We start from the raw sequence: 26,980 nt of genomic DNA on the forward strand, positions 1-26,980 counted from the left end.
CCAGTCCATCACAGGGTACTCATACACACCAGGGCCAGTTTTCCCAGAAGCCAATTAACTTACCAGTATGTTGTTGGTTTGTGGAAGGAAATGGAAGTTCCTGGAGGAACCCATAGGAACATGGGGGGGAACATACAAACTCCAAGCAGACTGCACCCCAGAAATCGAACCCAGGGCCCCAGTGCCACTGACCACTGCACCTCCATGCCACCCCTTTCCACAACCCAGCCTATTAAAACCATCAGTTGAAAAAGGACGTTGCCAAATTCATGGACTAAAACTGTTATGAAACCTCTAATTTATTTCACATACAGTATATGCCGCTCTAGCAAAATAAAACAACTGACCAGAAACTGGTCAGCCTTCATCGTTAACTGATATTTTACTGGAATATGTTGGAATAACCCATCCTGTCCAATGTAATGGTAGCAGCCCAGCATGTGGTGTAACCCATCATTAATGAAGAATGTAAAGCAGTGGCTCACCAGGGCCTTTCCTTGATGTGTTTTGCCTCATAAGAACCTTGACAGTTGGTTTATGCTTCTTGGGTGCATCACTTAAAGCAACGGCAGACCTGGCTGGAGTACTAATTCAGACAGCCTTAGATATACAGTGCTTTATAGGATTTTGATGGAAGTGTGGGGGGGGACATCAGGAAACATCAGGAAGGGCTTATCTGGCCAAAACGATACACATATCCCATGCTGTGGTGTGGCTGTAATCACAGCTAGATGTTGTTAGAAATATTCACCCAGCCTGTCTGTGTTTGGTAGGCCCAGTGTCACAAAAAGCTGCAGAAAAACTGTAATCAGTAATCAGCTAAAGCTACACATATAGACAGTGAGGTAGCTAGCTTTAGTAAAGTACAGAGCCTGCAGAAAGTATTCACTCCCCTAATAGATATTTTCACAATTTGTTAAGTTGTAAACTTAAAAAGAAATACTTTTATGTTGTTTTCTGTCTTTTATCTATACTAATTACCCAATAATGTGGAATTAATGTTTTTATTTGCAATTTGAAAGGAAACTCTGAAATGTCTCGACATGGTAAGTATTCGCCTCCTTAGCAATGACTCTCCAATTTGTACCCAGGTGCATTTACCTTCCTTGGAACTTCACTTTAAAACTTGAACGCAGTCCACGTGCGGTCATTTAACATGTCAACAAATTGTTGACACCTCCTGTCTATATAAGGACCCCTCAGCTCACAGTGCAAGCAATAGCAGACACTCTACCATGAAGACCACTTCTGCAATAGAATTATGAAGAGGTTTCAATCTGGGAGGGGTAGAAAATGGGGTAATGAAAGTTCCCAGCCATACAGTCAGGTCTATCATGAAGAAATGGAAAGAATATGGAACCACCCTAACAATCATCCTAGTGCAGACCATGGCTGCCAAACCCGGCCATCAGGCAAGAAGGACCTTGGTCAGAAAGTGGCCAAGAACCCAGATGACCACCCTGACTCTTTTCAGCATGGAATAAACCTATTACTTGTTCATTATACATTGACGAACCTTTCAAGGGCCTAATTTTCAAATCTCCAAAATCCCAATTAGATTTCACACATTTATGTGCACCTATGCAGTCATGCCCAAAAATACAAAACGTATTTACAGGAATAACACTTTAACAATTTGAAGATCAGATTAGGGATACACTGACTAAGCTTGGTGCTTAGTTGAATTTAGTTGAATGCGGGACCATGGGTTTATAGTTTATACATTAAGCCAGGGCGGAATTTTAACTCCTCTGATTAAAGTGAGCGCTAACATTTTCCTGAACATTCATTATCATCAACTTATTAGTTTAACAAAACTCAGAAACTAAACTGTAATCGTTAAATTATTTACTTTTGTTGCCCTTATTTCAAATACGACCTTTTTATAATGAGGTGAAAGGTCATCTATAGCTCTAATTTGCACTGGCCTTCCAGATCAAACACTACCTGAAAAGTTGCTCTTGGGCCTGATTGGTGGCAAAAACCATGAATGTCTGATTGCAGAAGACAATAATCTTAAATATTAGGAGAGAAAGGAAATCTGAAAAAAAAACACTCCTTCATCCTGTACTAACACTGGACTCACTTCACTTACAGGACCTTTTTGGGGTTGTGCTCAGCAACATTTCTCTCACCAATAAGCAGGCATTGGGGTAGTTTTATTGTTGTAGCTATAAAGGCTTTAGGTTAGGCAAGTTATGCTTAATTTGGTTCAATTTATTTGTAATTCTCTATGCAAACTAATATATTTGAATGTAAAATGTGAAGTAGCTTCTGTGTACCAGCGCAATATTGAATCTAATGATTGCTTGAAATACTGTACCAGGGCAAATTCCTTGTGCATTTTATTTCAGTTGGCAAATGAAACCATCTACATCTGTAACTTTAATCTTGGGTTTTTGTTCTAAGGTGTTTCAGTATACGATTTCACAGATCTGTATGAAATAACAGAACATCCCTTTAATAATTTTCATTTTGATTTTCAGACCAAGAATAAAAGTACTTAGCAAGAGGACTGTTTGCTGTTCTTTGGCCTGTAACCTGACTACTATATTTATTTGTCAGCTGCATTTATCCTGCAACTATATGAATACATAGTATTCTGTGCAATTCTGAGACTGAGCAATATCAAGGCTGTAAGTGCAACATTTCTAACCTCTCAAAGGGCGAAGAACTTTCTCCTTTGAAGCCGTCATCAGGAAGGCCACCCTGCAAACAAAAACAAGCTGTAGCACGGGACTATAGAGACCGAAGTTAACTTTAGTTTTGCAAACTCACAATAATTCTTGCTTCCACGGGGAGCAATTAGTTTGATCTGTCATTTTCCACCAGTGCCCATGTCACACTTCAAGATCTGTTTGGCAACCAAGGCCCGAGGTGAACGTGAGAAATCTCATTAACTTGTTATTATACACTGGTGTTTACTGCTTAAACCTATACTTAGATTTGTTTTTTAATGATGCTGACTACACGGCAATTCAACCTCTCTATAACATCAATATGATTTTGAACCTAAAATATTATTCAATATTTTTAATGTATTGTAATAAGTAAAGATGAAATGTCAACATATTTGCAGATAAGAATGTGTAGGCATGACAATGATAGCAACAATAAAACATACTGTCCAACTACTCCCTAAAACATACCATACACTCAGCAACTGAACTTCCAATGTAACACAGAATAAAATGATAAAAACACTTCCACTACTTACAGATATTCTTGAGTTGGCACGAACTCTAGCAACAAATTCCTTTTCTTTTTGAGCAGCCTGCCTTTGAATTTTTTGGAAGGCGGCCAATGCATTAGAGAAGTCATTAAGGAGGCGATCTTTTTGGATTTTTCTTTGGCGCTAGAAAAAAAAAAAGAGTAACTTTTGTCAGTAAGGAAGAATGTGGTGTTAAATTTGAAACATTTTCAAAATGTGAAAAAAATTAATATTCTAAAATACAATATACACCTATGGTACTAAATAGTACTCATTAACTATGATTACCATTTACATTTGATTATAGGCCTTCAGAAATAAGGTTAGAATTAATCTTTGGTTCATCACACCAGGGAAGGATAACCCACACATGTCTGAAGAAAGGGGAAGTTAAGTAATTTGTGAACTCATGAATATGGTTTTTATGAACATTTTATATTAACAACATCCAATTCTTTATTTTTTCTAATATAAAATCTCTGTAAAATAGGAGAAAGCAGACAGCTTTAATATAAAGAAATAAAACTAAAATTGAAATAAAGTTTTATTTCAACAAATCATTTGTAATTCTGTATGTGAAAACAAATGGATTATGCACTTCTCCACCCACAACCCCAAATTCTTTCATAATGTGTTGTATCTGTTAAGATGCTTCAGTTTTATTTGCCTTAAGGTTTCCTTTTAAAAGTGGCCACAGCTATAAAAACAGGAAATTCATGTCCTGGGTTTTTGAAGTGACTACAAAGCATAACATGTTTGGAATATTCCATGAAGAATCACTTCGAACAACACAGTTTCATCTGTTTCAAGAACATAAAAGGTTTATTTTCTGAACATGTATTTATCCCCCCATAACAAAATGCATAAAAATGCCTCTGTTTGTAAGCAGCCTTTAAAATATTACATGAAGAGTGCAACGTACATATTGCACAATACATTGTACAATAAGCAATAACAACAAACAGCATCTACTGTATATAGTATTTTATAAATTACGGAAAATGTTGACATTCTGCGCTATTCAAATGCACAAAAGAAATTACTTCTTCAACATATAATAAAAATTTCTATCTGCTCTTAATTTAATTAATCCCCTCTCATTCCCCACCACAGCAGCTGTAGGTCTATATCCGTGTTATTTATAAATACTCTGGAGAGGCCTTGTGGTCAAACCTTCAGGAAGGTTTTTTTTTGCCAATTTGGTATTTCCCTCCCCCTCCATCCTCTCACCCAGACAAAAAAGAAAATGGAAAAGAGCTCCTGCTGACCCTGTAAAGTACTCCCTTCAGAACTTCACAAGAACAGTTTCATACACATGCTCACATAGATAAGAGAATACACTCAAACTTGTGTTTGTGTGTGCACGCAAAAACTGTAAGCAGAAACAGTGCACTAGTGTATTTATACACCATCAGACTCAACTGGCTGAAATAGAAATGGAGTTATTAAGTGCTGTCTCTTCTCCAGCTTGAATAAAGAAGCAATCCCCGTTAGCAGGACAGCAGCATTTCTTACCACAGAACCTATGGAGTTCTAGGATGTGAGCTCACAATCATCAGGGTTCATGTCTGGTGATTGGTGAGGCCTAGACAGCTTCTCAGTGCACTGACTGTCTTAGCTGACATGTCGTTTAGTTTATAGGACAGTTGCATCTCTTCAGTGAAAACATTAGCTTTTTTGTACTGTACCTCCATCTAGATTTTTATTAAAAATGAGAATAATCGTTTTATGTTTTATACTTTGGCAATTTGGAATCACCAATCGCCAAATCAACATATTACTGCAAACCATGTACCCTATGGGGACAATGATGACCACTGCACTGACCAGCTGAAACCCACCTAGCTGCAGTGGTGCTGAGCCAGTTGGGAATCTCCGTCATGGTCGCTTGCCAGCAATGTCAAGGCTCGAACCACCTTCTGCATTATAGAGCTCAATCTGCTCTATGAGCCAATATTTTCACAGGCTGATGGCTGAAGATGTTGTCCCCACTCACAATGCACATGCAACTTAAAGGTCACAGCACTGTGATGGCCTGACCACCTGAGGATATTAAAGCCATGAATATGGAGAAGCTATCCTTGACAGACTCCTGTGAAAGCACCCCAATACCCTCATTTAGTGGGTGTTTCCCCATACACGTTTTATACTAGAAACTGACTAGAATCCTGTAGAAGGTCCTTTATTTTGACCTATGAACAGAGAGATAACACTCAATGTTACTAGCATTTAATGCCATCCAAATTAAACCATAAATAATCTATGTGCACCAGTTGCTGGTAATTTTTGTTTTATGCATTTTCTCTAAAATGTTTGAAAAAGTAGGAAATAAGCTATTTTTTTTAATAAAAACGAGAAGTGTCAAAAAAGAAGAGCACGTATCACTTCCCAGTCTCATGTAAATCACAATCAAAAGGACAAGGTAATTGCTCCAGTTCTTTCTAGTGCAGAAGAGACTACTTGGGGAATTCAATAATTCAAAAGTATTGATAAGTGTGGCTCAACAATGAAACTAAGACAACAGTGAGTGTCTATAACAAGTGATCTGGTTATATACTGATAAAGCAGACTCACCCGGAACAGTTCTGGAATGTTTAGCTTTTTGGATCAATAATAGAATCCCAATTAGCAAGATGAAGTGGATGGTCTTGCTCTTAACCTTCATTATGTATTTTCTATGTGTAAACATTACATTTTCAGATTCATTTTAACTTAAATGCATGAAATGCCTGTTGTACTACGTTGTGGGTACTAAGCAATTCTGAAAAAAAAAATGCACCAACAGTATGCAGTATACAGACAGTATATGTTTTACCCAAATCAGGTTCCAAAATCAAATATCATAAAGACTAAACAGCGTTGTGCTGGAAATCAAAGGCACTTTACAGTACACGTAAACAGTATTTAACAGTTGTTCCTCACCAACACATTACAACTCACTTTTTTAAACACACATTGCATAGTCCAAAATAAAAACAGATATTCGATGAAGTTTAATACAGACTCAATGATTCACTTCTTCTCTAAAAATAAGCACTAACCCTTTTCTCCATTTTGTGGTTAACAATCTAATTAATTATGTACGGAAATGGAATACAGGGGAAACAATGCTAATCCAATTCACAGTCAAAGTTTAATTTCCTTTCTCTATCCCAATATTGTCTTAAGAATAATTGCAATCATTTCAGAATTCCTCAGAACAACGAGGAACCTCCAAAATCCCTACCAGATTGACCAGTTTCTACATTAGTGTTTGAGTGCACAGTCCCCATCTTATTTTTCTATTTTTATTGTGATCTAAATGATCTCTTTTTCCTATTACATATGTTATCATGTGTTCACTGATAGAGGTCCTACAATAAAATACATACATATTTAATAAATTGTACTGGTGTGCTTTTGCATTTTCACTTTGTACCACTAGATGGAGACACTGTTCTTTAAATCCAATAACTTGCAAACCCAGACCTTGACTGCTGGGGTCATCCAGCACAACGTGATATGAATGAGATTCAGAATTGTACCATTACTGGCGAAATAAAACTGACTCCCTCTGTCTATATAATCTAATGCTAAAGCTAAATGGGTTCTCTTAATAAATACACATTTATCTATAAGAAAACAGGATTATACTGGCAAGGTTCAAGGTTATATGTGGCACTGATATCACTTCAGGTTAAGAAATAATAAGCAAATCCTCGTAAGACTAAACAATTTTACATTTCTTAACTAAACATTAATAAATAAACACCTGGCAAGAATAACAAACAGCATTACACCAATACAAGTAAAGAAATGGAGCGGTTTTGTAAAAAAAAAGTTTTCTAATACAATAGTGTTCGGCAGACCTTTGCAGATAATGTAATTTTATGTAACAGGTCAATCAATATATTTAATTTTCAGTGCTTTTCTTGCATATCTCCCTTTAACATCACAACTATCCAAATTTCTAAAATCAAAACTGGTGGGCAGAAAACAGTACAGCTACTTAGCATTTCTTAAATAATGCAAAAAATAATGAGGCAAGAGCAAACATCTCTATTGTGCACTTAGGCTCTCCTGACTCCCACCTGACAACCTCTCTCACAGCCATGACACACTGTTTGTGAAGCACAGGCTACTTTAATAAGGGCTTGAATATACCTTTTTTAGACACAATGAACTAATCTTACCAGGTGTAATTTATAACCATGGAGAACAACCTGAAAGCCGATTACAACAAAATACTGCATTGCCTGCTGTTTCTTTGATTCTTGAATCTACTCATTGCTTTCAGTGCAAATTAATGTGGGTATAAAAAACATGTTGGCCTCTTTTATTGAGTCTTAGAAACTGCATTTTTGAATGGGTGACACAGTGGCGTAGTGATTAGCATTAGTGCCTCTCAGCACTGCTGACCTGGGCTGCTGTCTGGGTGGAGTCTGCATGTTCTCCCCAGGTTCACATGGGTTTCCCCCGGGTGCTCCAGTTTCATTCCACAGTCCAGAGACATAGTGGTAGGTTAACCGGCTCTTAGGACAATGGGCCCTGCTGTGAGTGTGTGCATGTCTGTGTTTGTGTCTGTCTGCCCTCTGATAGACTGGTGTCCCGCCAAGGGTGTACCCTGCCCTGCATCCGTTTCTTGGGCCCTGGCTCCCCCGCGACCCTGAACTGGAAGAAGCAGTTAGAAAATGGATGGATGGATGTTTTTTGACATTTCAAACGCCTTTAAAAGGAATAATTGGAAATGCTCTTAAAATGAGGTCCCACCCTAACCACCTCAAGAGCTCCGATATTCCCATTCTGCCACCAGAATTAATCTACTGAAAACGAACACCTCCCTCTTAATAAATGCCAGTTTATATAATTCATGTTTCTTTATCCCACATAATAAAGAAAATACAGCCCAATTAAAATGTATAATAAAGTCTGATTAAAATTTAAGAAGCTGTGGTTGAGTGTATGTATATTCAGGTACTGTAATCAATTCGTCCTCAGAACGGCAAAGGGCAAGCACCTGCTAGTGCACAGAAACAATACACTGGGCAAGCAGGATTACGGATTAGAGAGTAACCTGTATGGAACACAGGTCAAGAGGCTATTCTGAAACTGCAATTCTATTGCAAACCTGCATTGTTTTTAGTGTATATACTTCTAGCTTTGAGCCTTTGAGAATGCACAGTAGATCAGCAGAGCGGTCCCAAGGCCAAACGGTATGAATTACATGGACAGATATAAGGAACATTCCCTGCAGAGGTTGTAGATGATGGAAGACCTATGTTTCCTTTTTAATTTGAAAGCAAAAAGTGAAGATGTCTCCCCATGTTATGTAAAACAAAGATTAAGTAGAATGTCAGGGAAGATTACACAGGTGGTGTTTTACTAAGATATATTTTTTGCAAGAAATGCAACAAATTAGATTGCTGGATACAAGACATGCTGTCTTGGTGACCTTGAAATTGCCAGGGGGCGCATGCATATGTATGCTGGATAAATATTTGCAGGTAGTGCAGAGACATTTGTTATAGCAATCGGTGCATATTAGGTTTGGACAGTGGCTAGCTGGTCAGAGCTGAAGAGTCAACCTTTAAAATGGAGAAGTTTTCTTTAAAGAGCTTGGTAACAGAAAGCATGTGGGTGTGGAAGGGAGGCACCAGTGAAATGTGGCTCTCTATGTGGGAATTACTTGTTGATGTTCTGGGCTGTTTTCTGCCTCGCTGAAGGCCTGATCAATGAAAGATTAGTACATTTTAAGAGGTTAGTTTTGGAAGTTCATCTCGTCACCGTGTAACTGGTGAAGTCTGAAGAAAAAGTTATGAGTTTAGGATGACAGGACCTTTAAAGGAGATAGCTGTATGAATAAGTGGGTTTGTATTGCACAGATATTTTTAGCTTTGCATAGCTAATAGACTGACAGAGCACACATGGACAGAAACAGGCATTAAGCGCTACATGTTCCTGAGAAATGTAAATGTTTTTGAATTTCTAACAGTATGTACAGGGTGACACACCTCAGACCCCTTTTAATTCGCAAAATCACAACATCAATTCTGTAGATCCTCTATTATATGCATTGTTTTATTTTGCTCAACAAGAATTTAATAATATGGTCAACCAAATACATTGCATGTACTGTAAATACACTATGGCCTGAAAGGTCTATTGCTGTTGAATGTTCTAAAAATGTTTGAGTTTTCTATATATAACTTTCATGTGGTCTGTTTCTACTTGCATACAAGATCCTATATCAAATAACATAAAATCAATGTTTCACATTAGACGTTTCACTGTAATTTCCACCTACACACATACAGTACAATAAATACTTAAGATACTTAGACACAGGAACTCCACGAAATATCTCAGTTTTTTTAGCTAGGGTTTTAGACTTTAAGAAGCTACAGGATGTCTGTGTTCATAGAGCTGTGTGAAACACCGAAATTTAGTTGTGGGTTTTGTGCAATTCCACACATTGTCTTGTTTACTGTTAAGAATGGGATTTGTTAAAGATTGGTTTTAAAATCCTTAAAAGACCAAAGGACCAAACACACACACACTAAAAAAGAATGACTTGTTTACTGTATTTTTATTTCAGATTTTTTCATTTTTCCTTAATCCATCATACTTAAAGTTCACATCACATTGGGTGGCAGAAATATAACTGTTGGCTTTCAGAATGACAAAGGGTTGGAATGTTCCAAAATTTTGTCAAGAACTATTTTAGATTAAATTAAACTCAGACTGCAGAAAACATTCCAGCATCTGTTTTGCTCTCCTCCTCATCTACCAGAGACAACTCTAAATCACCAGAGACATTACAATTATGTGGAAAGACATTTGTGGGTTCCCCTAATTCCCACCTGATATGCACTCATCTCTGATATGGCAACCTTAAATGTACATTTTCAAGGTCACAGTCTTTTCAAGAAAACACTTGACTTGAAACAACTGTCACTGCCTTGTTTTGTAATCATTAAAAGGTTCTTTCTTACTGACGTCTCTCATAAGGTCAGTTCTTTGACCCATCAGGGATGGCAGCGTCTCCCTACAGCATTCTCAACAGACCCAGATTAAATGTAATTCCATGCCAGGAATTTAATATCAAGCTACAATTTAAATGTGTCCAGCCACAATGACAACACAGATCACCTCATTACTTCGGCAAAACGTTCTGAAATCTTTTACAACAAGGAAGTGGGCAGATTTCACCAATATGTTTCCAAAAGGGGTATATTTAGTGTTATGCCTGACATCTGTATTTGGTATTTGTTGTATTTTTATCTGACAATGTTACACAGCATTACAGTTCTTCAAAACTTTCACAGGTGCTTAGTGGAATAAGAATTTTTTTGGTGTAAGTTTATACACCTCTGTTAACTTCTCTCATCACCATAGTAATGCTCTCGTTTAATAGAGTCAACAAATCTAACATCTTAAATTGACTCTTGGGAATGAATACATTATTTTGAATTGAGCTGCTAAGCCCTGGACAAGCTGTGTTTTTATATACAGTCACAAAGAGGAGAAAGAAGGCTGGATGGAGTTATGTCACATACAGTAAGGACTCACCTGATCCCCGAGTCCCACGTTGTCATATGATTTGTTGCCGTAGACGACACATGTGCACAAAGGAGGAAAGCACAATAAATACCCAACGTAACCAAATACATATACAAATTACATAAGCATATCCTCATCCAATGTTTTGTTTTACGGGTTAAATCCTGATCAGGAGTCTTGTGTTTTCCCTGTGACTGGTTGGAAGTGGACAATTGGGAGGCCTCTTGAGTTTAAATGTGTGTCTATGTTCTGTGTTAATTGTTGGGGTAGTAGGAATTGATGAGGGCAGTAAGAATTATAAATGATGTCGAAGTGGGTTAAGGTCTTAAAGGTTATGTCTGTCACTACAATGTGCAGGAATTCTAGAATTCACCAACACATCACCGAGTTACAGTGCAATCAGACCACCGTTTTATTTTGGGTTATTAGTAAACAGAATTTGATTAAATTCTTGTTTAGGAGAGTTAACATTAAATTGAAACACTAGCACTACTGGTGCAAACTTTCATGTTGCTTATCACAGGAGCACATATCACAGTTATGATAAAAACCACAGAACAAAGCAGCATGCAGTGGCAGTCTTAAATCTCAACTATTCATTTATCTGCTAAGTCAATGGAAAAATCTTATCTTTGCTGTCAAGCTCTGACATTCACCTCTGCAATGTGGTTTACCCGTTTCTTGTACTTTAAAAGGTCCAGTTAGGTGACATTAGGATTAGTAGTTAGGATTTTACCTGCCTGCCTCTGCATCCAGCAGGCACCAGTCTACTTTGTGCACCAAACCAGAAAGTGGCAGTAAACTGAGTTGCTCAGTTTTGATAGCTTGCATGATCTGAAAGTCACCCCGCCAGCCTCCCGGTACCATTTTTATAAAACAAATGCTGCCAGATTGCAAAAAAACAATTGAACTTTATTGTATTTTATTTATTATATAAACATGACATATTACACAAATATTCTGTCCCTTATTAAAACTAACTGCATTGCAGTTTGCACACTCCCTGTTTATTTATTTTTTTGCTGCAAATACTGTGTTATGGCAACTTTTCCCATCTTCACTTCCTTTCAGATTTTTGGGGCATGCATTTGTACAAGTCCATTTCCAAATTTCATGAGGGATAATCGATTATTAACTGTATTCAACTACAGTGACAATGTCAAAGTGAAAGGTCATTAAGTACTCCAGTACTTTAAACTAAATAGGCATTTTTGGCGACTAGCACAGCTTAAGTTCTCTACTGACAAAAAACACTAGAGAAATAATTGGTTTACTCTCTAGAATCAAGAGCAAATTTAAAGTTGGCAGCACTGGAGCGACTTCCACTTTGCTACGGCCTGCTGTCACCGGAGACTGGGACTGCGTGCCCAAGTGGACAGTGACATCAGCATGAGTCCAGCTTGTAACATGCCAAATGGCCAACACTTTTAAAACTCACTGGTCTTACAAGGTGTAGTAGTCTTGTATGAGCTCTGCTCTGTGCTGAAAAGAAAAGTATCAGTGAACCAAAGGTCTGGATTCAGTGTCCCTAGTGGGATGGTATATCCAGGGACCAGGGTGATGGAAGCTCATTTTTCACAATCAGGTGAAACAGGCTACATTACATACAGAGCACACTGCATTTAAGAGAGAACTAATAGTAGATCTTAAAAACGTGGGTTTTAAAGAATACATAAACCTTCTCTAACAGGACATTGGCACCACATGAATCACATTTCAGTAACATTATATGCAAAACAGACTTCATAGGAAAACAGAAATAAATTGAGATCTTTTGTAGTATTTCTTGTCCCTTCCTGTTAAGAATATTACCAAAACAGCAGTTTATATGTTGATAAAAATGTGTACCTGTTCAGATGTTACAGGCAGTGAACCAAACTCCTTCATATACCGGTCTGTTTCTTTGGCAAGATGGCTTACATTCTGCTGTTTTTGTTGCCTAGAACATAGTAAGAAAAGGAAACAAAAACACAATTCTTGAGATCCACTTCCATTAATAAGACATTCTATATTATTAGGAAATGTTCTGGACCACCTGAATTGCAAGTTTTTCTTTGCTTAAGTATTTTCTGAATAGTCCTAGAAAGCACAACTGAACTGACTCATGAATTTTCTAATACTACATGCATTTTCTAAGAAATGGAAATATTTAAAATAAAAAATTACACTTGGTTTACATTACTACATACAGTATATCTGACATGCATCATAGAAAGTGAAAGTTCATCTTTAATGGCAAATATCTATTTACCAAAAACAAAATTCCCCAAAGTAAAAAAAAAAAAGATTTTTCTACAGTACAGACTATTTTACAAGTAAACACATATGCAATCCACTTTCACTTTGACATTGGGCATAACCAATTTGGTTAAGGATTTAGTGGTCATTTATAATGCACACAATACATTTAAGGTACTGCAACACAGCTGATGTATCTCTGATAAAATAAATATTGATATATGGTTAATACATTGCAATACAGAGTAAAGTACAGGATAACTTAAATTGACAGTATTTTTCAAAGAAGCAGTGGAAGCAGCGTAGTGTGGTGTGGTAATCTGTGCTACTAATCAAAGAAAAGCAAATCTTCACTGCTGTAATCCATGGCACACCCAATTGATTTACTACAGAAGGCTGCAAGCAGCAGGAGTATACATACTACAAGTAGGAGTTTGCTCAGGTGAGGCTAATGTTTCCAGTGCTTTTCTTCATATCAATTATGCTTTAGCACTTTAGTACTTGAATATTCCGGCCTACTTACTCTTCTATCATTAACCTCCACCTTTCAAAAATGACTATTATTGTATATATACAGCAAATGCAGACTTTCACATGGCTGAATCACCCAGATGAATCTTTTCCACCTCCAGAGTACTGTTTTCAGGTAGAAATAATCATTCTTTAAATTAGCTTTCTCCAATGTACATCTTTATTTCTTATAGTGCACAAGATCTTACTATGGATTCTGAAATATACTAAGCATAAAGATATATTCAGAACTGCAACACATCAACAGTTATCAGAACAGTGCTCTGACACTGTGCTGAATATAGATGACAGTTTAATTCAGTTTGCTGAACACTTGTCTACACAGGGCATCTGCTCAGAAAGTAACAGTTGTGTGTGGTCACCATTAGACACAATACAAGCGGTGACCATATTTAGCTTCAGATTGCAAATACTATCGTGTAGGATTCTGTCCTACAAACCTAGACACGCATATCCCTTGTTCATTGTCCTCTGAGCCGTAGATGTGACGGATTGCTCCAGGTCACCCCAGAAATGTTCACATGTGCTCACACTTGAGGAGTAGTACTTCCACGCTCACATTTTGCAAGAATGCCAGTGCTACATAACTAGCAATAACTAGGACGTGCACGGTCCTGCTGGAACAATGCCACATCAGGAAAGACTGCAGGCACGGCCCCAGGACTCGATCTACTGTACTGTATGTCATGATATTCAGGCAGCCTGCTGTCAATCACTTTTTCCAACGTTTCCGATGCGGCCAGACTGGCAGTGTAAAGACAGTTATAAAGATGGAGTAGGGTGATATGTTGAGGAGGTGTCACGACTTGTAGTCTCGCAGATGGTGGCTTATCACCGAAGGATCATTTGGCTGCAGCATCTTGCAAGATCAAAAACTGAAAACACCAGACAGTGTACCAAATGGCAACTTTGTTGATCCTCCACCATGCCTTAATATGTGGGGCATATTGGTCTCTTTCTGTGTTTTTAAGTCTTGATTTTCACCAGGCCTTATGCTAAACAGGTTAAATTACCTCATCACCTTTGTTCAAACAACTTTCTCTCTAATGAAGTAATATAGTGCTTATACAACTATCAAGGTCACTAGAGCATATCACGGTCTTTCTTGAAAGATCCAGTAATCAAAAAGACACCACAAACATCATATATCAATTAACAGCCAAAATCCTTAGATGTCATATTTCTAAGAAAATACTTACATCAGGATTAAGCTTTTTTAATGCTCTTTCACATTTATAACTACTAATGACTTCATCATTTATTTGTGATCTCTGCATTAAAAAAGTAAATGATCTCTGCATTAAAAAAGGGATTCACACATGACTTGAACATAAAAGTATACAGATCCATGCTATTTAACAACAAGTACTATACGCAAATACAGTGTTCAACTTACAGCTTCTGTCTAAGTTCTGTGGTATCCTGTGGAGTTCCAAGCTGGTTTATAATTCGCTGAATTTCAGATGCTGATCAAGACAGAAATAAAGACATTGTTAAATTACACATATTTGTGATGTGCTTTTCAAGAAAACTACTGTAAGCACAGTGAACTGCATTATCTGACAGTACTTCTAGTAATTCTATTACTGGGGTACTGGACTTTAGCACTGTAAGTGGACTACAGTCTGTGTATCTGACTCCAACTTGACCACACATTCTAATGAAATTCCACGACCTTTGTTTTAAGGTTTTAGCATACTTTCAAAATACTGTGGAGTTTGGGTTTCAATACAGAATTTACAGAAGTTATTTTCAAAGATAAGTCTCTTCTCCACATAACACTGTCTAGAATTATAGGTATAAAGACATCTAGGTTGGATTGCACCATTTTTAACAGGGCCCAAAAAGAAATCACTTAGAACTCTATTTCTCTTAAACTTGTTTGACAGACAATATTTCAACAATAATTTGACATTTTAACCAAGTAATGTTTAATTAAAGCACTTCATATCATTTGAATTTTGATACTTATTACAGTACACAGAACTGATTTCACTGCGGTCACATATCGCGGTTCATATTTACTATAATGTCAAACAAGAAAAAAGGGCAAATTCAGTTCAAGATGACTGACTGTATCAATTCAAGTATTTTCACGGACAAATGTATTTTACAATCAATGAGCGTGATAAAGCTTTAGTTCTACAATCTTTAAGGTGAACTATTACAAAATAAACTAACCTTATCTCACACACACAAGGACAATAAACAGGATGCTTCTGCTATTAGCTATTTTACTGTATTTGAAGGGTACAGTGCACTTACTTTTTCACATGCAACCAACAGTCAATGAAAATCATTTCTTATCATAAAGATACAAAGTCTTTATTTCAATTGTCATGAACATAGTCTAAAATGTATTTGCTAAAGCATATGAAACAACCATCACAATGTCACCCATGACCTACCTGTGCAGGGTACCATTGATATGAATTCAAACATTGCTAAAGCATGCAAAAGAAAACATCCATCAAAAGTAATTTGCCTACCATTACATGTACAGTATATCAGCTGCTCTATACGTTGTCTATTATGGGGAAAGTCTGGTATTTCTGATTGTATTCTTAATTTTCACTTTAGCAGGTTCTGTCTGTTACGTCCATTAAGTGATTTTTACTCATTTAAACAGTTTACTCTTTTGTGATTCTTTAATGTCGCTATTATTTATGTATGTACCTAGATAAGTGGTTCCCAAACCTTTTCTCTCCCCACAGACCATTAAAAAATGATGAAGGCCTTAGCAGACCATCAAAACATTAACAACTAAAACAAAATAAACAGCATGTAAAATAAAGTATAGAGTAATAAACCTAGAGGTTAATTTGTTAAGGGGAAGTGGCCACCTGTCTGTCTGACTAAAGCTTGGCTGTGTCAGGGGCAACTGGAGTTGGCGTCAGTCATGCCGACAAATGATCGCAAACCGCAGGAGACGTCATGCCGCCTGATGTGAAAATTAAGCATATTCACTTTTGCATCCAAAATTTAATAAAGAAATACCTTTTGAATTAATATCTTAATGTTTCATTGCAACACATCTCAGTCAAATTTCAAAAGTGGGGAAAACAGAAAGCATGCCTTAAGTTTTCATTTCAGACAACTGGAGCTTTTTCACCGTGGTGTTAATCTTATCACCTCCATCAAAAACCGTAACGGAGAGTACTTGTATTCTCCCATTTCAACGAGTCAGATTTTACAGAGCACTCTGACAAAGAGAGCAGATGCTCTTGCAGAAGCATCTGAACACGCACATGCAATCTGAACGACAATGTGAGCACTTTGCCTCTAGATAACCACCTTACTTCTGCGTGAATCAGAAGCTACGTGTGACTACTATTTCATTACAGAGCCCGGAAAATAAACCACAAATTCCCAGGTCTTGCTTCAACGATATTCATCGCTTTCACAGCAGAATCTAACACAGTCGTCTTGCCCTCAGGCGGTCTCTTCAAGGCAAAGCTTCTTGATGGAATCTACAGCGAGTTCATTTCATGTTGCCCTGACATCTGGCAAGATCCGTTCAAACTCCAACAACACTGCCAGTCAACACCACACTCCTCTGCAAACCCATTCTGTAACTCACTGGAATTCAGTAAATGGGCATTTTGATAGGCAGTGGCCTGCAAAACAAAATTTTACATGTGCTATTCCCTAATATTCCTATCTAATGTGTACAAGCAGTTTGGCTGAGTCAGCGACTTCTGTAGTTTTATCTAACTGCAGTGTGAAACAGACATTTTACACTCACTCTACCACCATTTTCAATGTGGCTTTATCTTTTTTTTTTTTTTAACGGTCCCAGTTTAAGCCACAAATCTATTTTAAATAACCGCAAAAGGAAACTTTAGTTTCCACATAATGGATGTTTCTAAAGAGGAATTAATTTTTAACTGGCAAAAAAATACGACGTCAACTTGTCTTATGCAACCTTATCAGAACATTTACAAAGACATTGCTTGGATTAAAAAATGAAATAATCATAAATGTACTGTACATACATTAAAAAAAACATTAAAATAACAATAATATACAAATATACAGCCAAAGATCAAATTTTAATTAATAATAATAACTTTTTCCAGAGACCACCAGGGGGCCGCTCAGTTGGGAACCTCCAGCCTAGGTTATTACAGTACATATCCTGACCATGTAAGAAAAACACTTACTTTGGTGGGTTATCTTTTGGATGTTAGAGCTTATGGCCTGTGCCAGCTGATTTGCATCCCGAGGTATTCCAGATTGGTAAGACATTGCAGCATCAGGTGTTTCTTCAATTTTTAAAAGGCACCCTGGATGGAAAAAAGAAAACTATAATAAATAAATGTAATAACACATTTAATAGATATTTTACTTCTTGGAACGTACAGATTCCTTTACACATTAATGATTGGGGGAACTGTGATATCCTCTGAAAGGTCTAAGTGAAAAAGTACTGAATTATAACATAGTCATTTACTAAAACAGCAGCACTTAACAGGACGTTTTGTGATGACATTTTAAAATGTGTAACGTTTAAAATGCAGTCATTTTTATAGAAATATTAATGTCACATGAAATACTGTGGAATTTTTATTTACCAGACCTTCCTCACCTTACCTAAAATAGGACAACTTACAGTGTTTAGAAATGTTTTACCTGAAGCGTACTCACAAAGGAAAGAGTAGACAGGATAACAAGCTGGTACAAAAAAAACAAAATGACAAGGAAAAGACATTAAGGAGAATGTTGTAAGAGGAAAGCAAGTGCCACTCAAAAATAAAATGAAGTAATAAGCAAGTACATACAAATACAAAACGGTAACATATATACCGTTAAAAATGGCAGGATTCAATCAGTGAAATAATTATTCGTCCCCGGCTTGTAAGTGATTTTCTAGCCATATACCTGAGCGGCTGGTATAACTAGAGGCAGGTGAATTCTTTGTTCTCTGGCAAAGCTTTGTTGAGAGGAGTAATAATTGAGGCACACTTGGCTAAGACAAATATTTATTATAATGACAAAACACACAAACTAAACTACACACAGCATACAAGTTACATTATTACAAATGGGGCTGGGCAGATATTTTAAAACAATTACACAACACACTTCAAAACATGTTACTCTATGTAGTATTTACAGACAAGGCGTTTCAGAGGCCTAGCCTTCTGGTCAACCAGAAATCCCCAGACTGCTCCTAAGCACTAAACTCTTAATATGCCTACTGAGGCCACAGCAGCCATATCACTCTGCAACTCACAAAGGCCAGCCCACTGAAGCTAAGCAGGTGTGAGCTTGGTCAGTACCTGGATGGGAGACCTCCTGGGAAAAACTAAGGTTGCTGCTGGTGTTGAATCAGCTGTGATCTGCCACTTGGGGGACACTGACAGCCCAGATTACAGCCTGCAAGGTCTAGACCAGGGGCCACCAATTATGTTCCTTAGAGAACCGCTTTGAACGATATGACAGTGAAGTGCTGGAAAAGACTTTGCTCCATGTTAAACTACCCCAATGACACCCACATCACTTATTATAATTATACAGTGTTAAAAATAGAGTTGTATATATTGACAAAGTAAAATCATATATATATATAAGAATAACATGCTCACCAGCCACATTACTAGTGTAATACTGTATACTGTAAAAGACTGGCAGAATTCTGTTGCACACAAAATAATTCAGCTATATAAACAACCACAAGAGGCCATAATTTATTAACTTTATTGAGAACCAAGCATGGATAGAGCTCTGCCACTTGCAACTTAAGTTTATGTTACGCACAATCAGCTCATTTAAAAAAAACAACAACTTTTCACTCAAGTTCTCCAAAAAGTTGCATTTCACTGATGGTTTCTCCATGCAAGTAAAGCAAACATTACAGTTCCTCTCAAGAAGACATACTATCTTTGTCATAGGATTCACTTATTGCAAGAAATAAACTGAATCTCTCAGACCTAAAAATTTAACTGTTTTCTTGGCAGTACTAAGAAAATACGCCTATTCCTATTAAGCAAGAACATAGATATTGTAACGCAACGGGGGCTCAGGCGGGTGCCCTTGCCGCATCTGGTCGGCCCCATCCCGACTGGAGGCTCGAACCCGGGACTTCCGCGTCTCTCTGCAGCGACCTAGCCCCGTGAGCTAAAGAGAGATCTCTCCACAGCCCAGTAGCTGTGGTCCTGCTATCACAGGGAAGGGCGGTGACGTCACCCGCTCTGGTACGCCGGCTCTTACACAGCGCCTGTCGGCCGTAAGCGTTACAATATATTATTATAACATTGTTGGGAGACTTTTTCTCATAGCAAGAACTGAATGCTGGCAAATACAGATTACGTTTCCCATATTTTCACTCCGTTTCATACTGTACCTCCTAGGCATATTACTGTGGAGGTTTACAGCTTTGCAGAGTGCAGCCATTAGGCTACAGTGTGCAGGTCAGATTTGCATTTTCCTGATCTTGCATGAAGCCAAATTTGTCTAATCATATTTAAACACAGACATCTCTTTCCTGCTGAAGCCACTCCTCAACAGCAAATCATACAGCAGGTGCATGTGTGCATCTTTAACTGATGCTCTCATGTGATTTAAAACTGAAGTTTGGATCTGTTGGGTACTAGACCATAGTACCCCATTTGTGTTCAAAACTAACAAAAATGTCTTAGTAGCCCATCTGTTCTAATTCTGATGTATTCAAAGCATGTAGTGAAAAATCAAGGCTGGATCTGACAATGTTAAACTCTTCAGAATAGAGTCAGCAGTGACACAAGCTTGGGTATCCAGCACGGGAAGCTGTTTCTCCGACAAAAGCAGTTCCTGCAGAGAGAGCGTTTAAAAAAATGGAAGTCTAAACAAAACATTCCATCTCAATATCAAGAAAAAACAATGCTGAAACAACTGAATGATGCGTACTGAGTATTATGTGCATCAAGAATGAAGTATAAACTCGTATTATTGCTAGTGTTGGATATCCTAACATGTTAATACCTGTTAACTGATGCATCCACCCACAATAAGGAAAGGCCTATTAATTATAATTATTACAACAAGGACTGCAAGGTTATACCACATTTCCTTTTCAGAGAGATTCGTTCTACAAATTCTTCCCAATACTAAGGGAGTCCTTCAAGGTGTTTTTCCACGGTCTTTTCAGCCAATAGCCGACTCTCATATCCATATTCATGTTGATGACAGCCATCTTACAATCACCTTACTGTCATTAACAGCCAACTTACAACTCTGTCTCAATAAAATTCAGTTTAGGTGAACTGCACCTTCTCCTAAACTTGGATAAAGTTAGGGTATCCCATGGAAACAATTCAAACTCCTCCATTGGTAACAATTGCAAAACAAAACTTGAAGCAAACAACCAGGGGGCCCAATGTCAATCAGTGAGCTTGCAGTGGAGGCATCTGTACAAGATGTTTCCTGACTCACTACTCACTTGACACTCTGTTTCTTCTTATCTTTTCTTTCACCCCCCCAGCTATATTTCACACCCCACACCGCACACAGTCACCACACTGTCTTTGTCTTGGCCTTTCAAACCAACGCTCACAACAGCTCTCAGGCCGGCATGTCCTCTCCCCTGCCAAGGTCCTTCCAGTGGCGACACGCCAGCCGTCCCTGGGTGCCAGAGAGCCGGCGTTCGGGCAGGTAAACCCCGTTACTCCCCCGACACAGAGCTGGGGTCCTCCCAGCTGCACGTCCCGCTCCTACAACTTCCACCCCCTGGGCGCGACGAAACAGGAGAGGAGCCCCACTGTAGTCTGAGCTGCAACCCCCCACAGTTCCTTCCTTTTCTGCAGGAGCTGTTCCGGGCCCCCAGGCCTGCAGGTCTTCTGCATGGGCACACTGTTCACTTTCGCGTGAGCTGTGAAGTGGCTGTGACTGACAGCCCCCTGCGATCCTGGGCACACCTCCGCAGAGCCCATACAACCAGCCACGAGTTTCTGCAGCCTGCAGACCGACCGCTGTCTAGCCTTACGGCCCTGCTGCCAGTTGTGAGTTGCAGTGGGTTTCACCCACACATAGGAGGTCTGGGAGAGTTCCCCGACACGCACGGCTGCTTTGAAATGAGCCGTTGTCTTTCTCCGTCTCTCGCAGAGAGAATCCTTGCAGTGGCCCTGCAGAGTGTGAGAGCCAAGCAGGCCCTCTCTGCAGTCCCAGACCCCAACAATCCCCTCAGAAAAGTCAGACAGGCTGCTTACAGTCTGCTTACAGGACCACCCACAATTGTGACTTATCAAACCATCAATTCCCTACAGCTGCAGCTTCCGGAATGGACACTGGCTGATAGCCTGTCACAATATAAGAAGGCTCCACGGCCGAAACGTTGCGTTTTCTTTCTTCTCTTTTCAGCAGTGAACAAACCTACTGTATTACTTGTTCCTGTCACAATAATATATACCACCCTATATCATATCAGGATACAACACCCGCACTCAATTTTGTGATTCTTTAGTTTTGGATTAATTGCCTCTCTCAACATTCTGGACAACTTCACTTGTTTAAATTCATTTACATTACTTGAATTGGGAAAATACATTCTTGTCCTCATTGGTCCAGTTCTTCGCACTAGTCTATAATTTAAGACATAGTACCTTTATCTGACTAAACCTCCCACAGGTTATTACCCTCTGAGTTTTATTTCAATTTGTAGCTACAGATTGTCCCAGTCATTGGCAGAATAAAGCTTAAAGTATTCACCTTTGTATCTGTGGGCATTTTCAAATGTATGATTAAATGTTTTCCACCTGATGTTACAATGTAAGCCTCTTGACCAAGTAGTAATTATAAATGAGAATGAGGTAAGCTATAAATCCTGTGAAGGCACAATTCCCACATCCCCAATCCCACTTGGTTTCACAGGCACTGCAGAAGCATTTATTGCATATTGTTTGGTTTACAAAGCTAATGAACAATTTCCTTAAGCCACCACCCAAACTGAAAACTTAAGATTGTCAGAGCTCTAGTTCATGTGAAAGCACTATTAATGTATGTTGACTAATAAAATTAATTGACCAGGAGTTTCTAAGATACTTACAACATTATTGCACAACATTATGTAAGAAGTTAGTGCAAATAATTAATGATTCCTAGCTCCCAGATTCTCTTCTTAAAATTTCACGGGACCTCCTGAGTAAAAAGTAGTAAGATCTCTCTGCTGAGCACAGGCTAAGCTCTACAATCACATGTTCGGGCCTGGATCAGGTCGCTAGCAAACTGTGACCGGGATTCACTAAGCTGTGGCCTACATTTGCCTGAGCACTACCAAGGGGTAGTGTGGGTTTAGTTGGCTGGGGCTCTTTCTGCAATTACAGACACAGTAGTCCCTTCCTCCTCCCAGGTGTATGCAGGCACATGGTGCTGTCGGTAAGGGATGTACCTCTCCTCCAGCTGATTCGCAGCCTCTGACATGTTGAAGAATAAGTGGGTCAAAGGTGAGAGGTACAGTAGCTTGAAGTCTCCCTACACTGTCATTATCCCCTGTGTGCAGTTGCGGGTTTTTACCAGCAAGTCCAGATTTTGGGGAAAAAAACAACAACTGGCCATTTCAAATCGAGAGGATATAACAAAAAAAGTTGATACTTAATCGAAAAAAACTAAGTAAATATGTGTAGCAGATCATGTCAGGGAATAAACAATCTAATCAAATGGTACAATTAATCAATGTTCCCTGTGATATATTAGCAGTTGCTCACTAAGTGTAATATCCCCATACCGAAATTTGAATGGGCAAAACAAAAAGAGTGTTGGAGAAATTTGCCTGCTTCCCCTAAAAAGACAGCCAGGCATCCGTCTCAGAAATTAGAAGAAGTTTTTATTTCATGAGCATGGGAGCAAAACATACAGAGATGCTCAGTGTATTTTTCTCCAAGTGATTAAATTAGAACAGTCCTTAAATATTTTTCTGTCATCTCTCATGCTTCCCAGCGCTGATCAGACTGGCAGCATTCCAAGATCACACTCTTCTTCCTCTTCCCTATTTGCCAAAGAGAACTTCTTTTAACACAATTGGTTAGTTTCATAGCACGCTTTCATACAGTATATAACACAGTATAGAATTACACAGTAGCCCTTGTATCCAGCATTCTTCCATTCCAGTTCAAAGCAGCTCTGTATGTCCATCTCATAAAATACTGCAGCTTCAGCAGAAAAAGTGTGTACTAAGTACACAGAGACCCTCACAACAAAAGGCTATTTGGATGCCAAATTCCAACAGAAATCAACATAATTTTAATGCTTCTTGAGAACAATGTGAAATGGCAGCCATATCACCCTGCAGCTTGCAACTGGCCGCCCACTGAAGCTCGGCAGGAGTGAGCCTGGTCGGTACCTGGATGGGAGACTCCTGGGAAGCTATGGTTGCTGCTGGAAGAGGTGTTAGTGGAACCAGCAGGGGGCGCCCACCCTGCGGTCTGTGTGGGTCCTAATGCCCCAGTATAGTGACGGGGACACTATACTGCAAAAAGGCGCCGTCCTTCGGATGAGATGTAAAACCGAGGTCATGACTCTGTGGTCATTAAAAATCCCCGGGCATTTCTCAATAAGAGTAGGGAGTTATCCCGGTGTCCGGGCCAAATTCCCCCCCCCGGCCTCTACTGTCCCCCTGTATGATCGCCTTGCACTTGCCCTGAGATGGACTGGCGTCCCGTCCAGGGTGTACCCTGCCTTGTGCTCGTTGCTTGCCGGTAAGCGGTTTGGTAAATGACATGATGTGACATGTAAAATGTGACTAGTCACCACACACTTTAACCAAAGTATCTGTCCCTTTCACTGTCTAAAGAACATGAATCTGTGTAATGATAAAATAACAGACTTCTGCTAGAACTGAGCAGTATTTGCCAGTTCAGGATTTTGCGGTATACTTCATTATTCTTAAAAAGAGTTAAAAACACTCGAACTTCAATCCTTTTTAGATTTGATAGGGATTGACTGATATTATTGTTAATTATTTTCCCTTTATAAAAATATCAGCATCAGTTCAAGTGGGCCAAAGCCATTCCACATTTTGCAGTGCATCAAACCCACGCAGAAGAACTACAGAGCTGATAATATTTGACAAATTCATTGACTTGCAGAATAAACCAATCTACCCACAATCCTACTGAAATAATCATTCTTTTGAGGTTCCAAAGGAGTTCCAAAATAGCAAAGGACAGATTGGAAATATTAAGGAAATAATTATGAGTTCCTAAATATTGAATATAATCTGGCTGTTCAAGCTTTTTTCTGATTTAAAGAAGTGCCAATAAAGCATGATTAATGTTTAACTATTTAAAATCCCTATAAAAATCCTGTTTAATAACATTTAAAATTAGATTTGATAAAATATGGAACATAGGCAAGAAAGTCAGCAGTCATGAGATTAAATACAAAATTGTGACTGTCTTCTTATGTCTTCTACATACATCGATGGAGTTTTAGTTATTTTACTTAATTAACTGTAGGTAATTAATACAAATTAATACATAATTACACTAATAGGATTAACTACAGCATTTCACCAACTCGCCAGACACTAGTCCCAGTAATCAATATAGAGCTGCTAAACATGACCACAAAACAGACATTCTCAGCTAATCGGAACAATATCGCACTGCAAAGAAACCATACTGTACTGTACGTTGGCTAAAACTAATCTTTTTGTGGTGCTTATGTTACATAGCTCAGTGTGCTGCATGAGTTCCAGAAGTGACGTCACCGCCCTCTGAAATCCAGGAAGTGTCAAACCCTGCCCTGGCCCAGGACCTGGAGTGATCTTTTGGAGTGATGGTGGTGTCCCGTGTGTGCTTAGAGCCAATCAGCGACTGGGATCAGATACCAGCAGGGGCAGGGAGAGCTGCACTTGTCAGATTTATTTGGTTAATAATGCAGTTTGTAGCACACGACTGTACTTCGAGGTATTTTTCTGGTACTTTGTGGCAATAAGTCAGACTGTACTCCATTTCAGTTCACGATAATTTGCAAGTCACTCAGCAACGGTGGAAATCAAGGATGCAGGAAAAAGTTGCAAAATCATATGTGGCTAGCCAATTTAGGAGGCCTGCTATTAGCAATTTAATATAAATATTTTCATTAACAATTAAAAATTCAAGTACAGGATATACAGACAGGTAGGCAATCAGGGAAAGGTGTTTAGAGTGTGAACGGTTTAGCAGACCACAGGCAGAGTAGAGATGAGGGCAGAATACTGCAGTTGAGGCCGACCGATTCATTTCAATGATCTAGATCCTGGTGTAGTAAGATGTGATTAATTGGTTCCAGAGCTCAGCTCCCATATGTCTCAATCTGAAACAGTCTGCTGTGGGATTACTAAACACCATCCCCACACCTCCACATGACCTAAAAACAATTTACATGCCCGTTAAGAATTTAAAAAATCATTTTACCGATGATCACTTTTTTTATCATATTGAATCCTCAAATGCATTTTCACTTATAAAGCTTAATTTGTCATGGTGTGTATAAACACCTTAACTTGAAGCGTTAGGAAAACAGTAAGAGGCTGCAGAGATGGTCTTCACTGTCCTGAATGTGCTCCTACAGTCTGTCTGATGCTACAAAGACTAATAATTTGGCCTGGCTGTGCCTTGAGCCGGTTACACTCCAGCTCGTACCTTTTCAAAAAGCCAAAAACATGTTTAAATCACATGAATAAATTATTTTTTTCCTGTGAATAAATTGCAATATTTTTGTCAATTGTGGTTACCTATGCGCTACATACAGTGGGTATAGAAAGTCACCACCCCCTTTCAGAATTTTCACCTTTTGTTGTCCTAAAGCCCCAAAAGAAGACAAATAAAATCAGACTTTTTCCAGTTTTATTTTCAAATTGTACCTTGCAACATCCAAGTGAAAAAAGAAAGCAAAATTTCTGGAAAAAAATTGATCAAGCTCAGTCAAACTGCATGGTGACTGTTGATGTACTGCCCTCCAGATTTGTGATGGGATTGATCGGGGGCTCTGACTAGGCCACACAAGGACATTCACCTTCCAGTCCTTCAGCCACTGTACGGTTGCTTTGGCGGTGTGCTTTGGGTCATTGTCTTGTTGAAAGGTGAACCATCTTCCTATTGTCAATGCTGTGGCTGAAGGCCTCAGGTTTTCTTCAAGAATTTGCCTGTGCTGCCATCTTCCCTTCTATCCTGACAAGTGCCCCAGTCCCAGCTGAAGAGAAACACCCCCACAGCAGGATGCTGCCACCAGCGTGCTTTACTGTAGGACTGGTGCTCTCTGGATGGAAAGATGTATTGGGTTTTCGCCAGATGTACCGTTTTGCATTCTGGCCAATAAGTTTGATTTTGGTCACATCTGACCACAGCATCTTTAAGGTGCTTTTTAGCAAAACATAAACGAGACTTGATGTGGCTTTTTTTAAGGAGTGGCTTTTTTTCTTGCCACCCTCCCGTATGACCAGTTTTGCCATAAAGGCCTGTAGCTCGTTCAAAGTTGCCATCGGTCTCTTGGTAGCCTCTCTGA

At 38.8% G+C, this 26,980-nt stretch overlaps 1 protein-coding gene across 1 annotated transcript in view; it reads right to left on the minus strand.

Moving 5' to 3' along the window:
* The window catches only part of stx7l (syntaxin 7-like), a 37,589-nt gene that overhangs the window by 6,396 nt on the left and 4,213 nt on the right, over positions 1-26,980 (minus strand). Inside the window, exons 2-6 of the mRNA XM_088626859.1 lie at positions 17,683-17,805; positions 14,916-14,985; positions 12,599-12,689; positions 3,218-3,355; positions 2,657-2,709 (exon numbers count right to left, since the gene is read on the minus strand). Coding sequence (XP_088482985.1) covers positions 2,657-2,709; positions 3,218-3,355; positions 12,599-12,689; positions 14,916-14,985; positions 17,683-17,767 — 437 coding nt within the window. The 5' untranslated portion in view covers positions 17,768-17,805. The remainder of the gene's footprint in view (positions 1-2,656; positions 2,710-3,217; positions 3,356-12,598; positions 12,690-14,915; positions 14,986-17,682; positions 17,806-26,980) is intronic.

Source organism: Lepisosteus platostomus, chromosome 3 (genome assembly GCF_059453375.1).
Source record: "Lepisosteus platostomus isolate fLepPlt1 chromosome 3, fLepPlt1.hap1, whole genome shotgun sequence".
NCBI classification, from domain to species: Eukaryota; Metazoa; Chordata; class Actinopteri; order Semionotiformes; family Lepisosteidae; genus Lepisosteus; species Lepisosteus platostomus.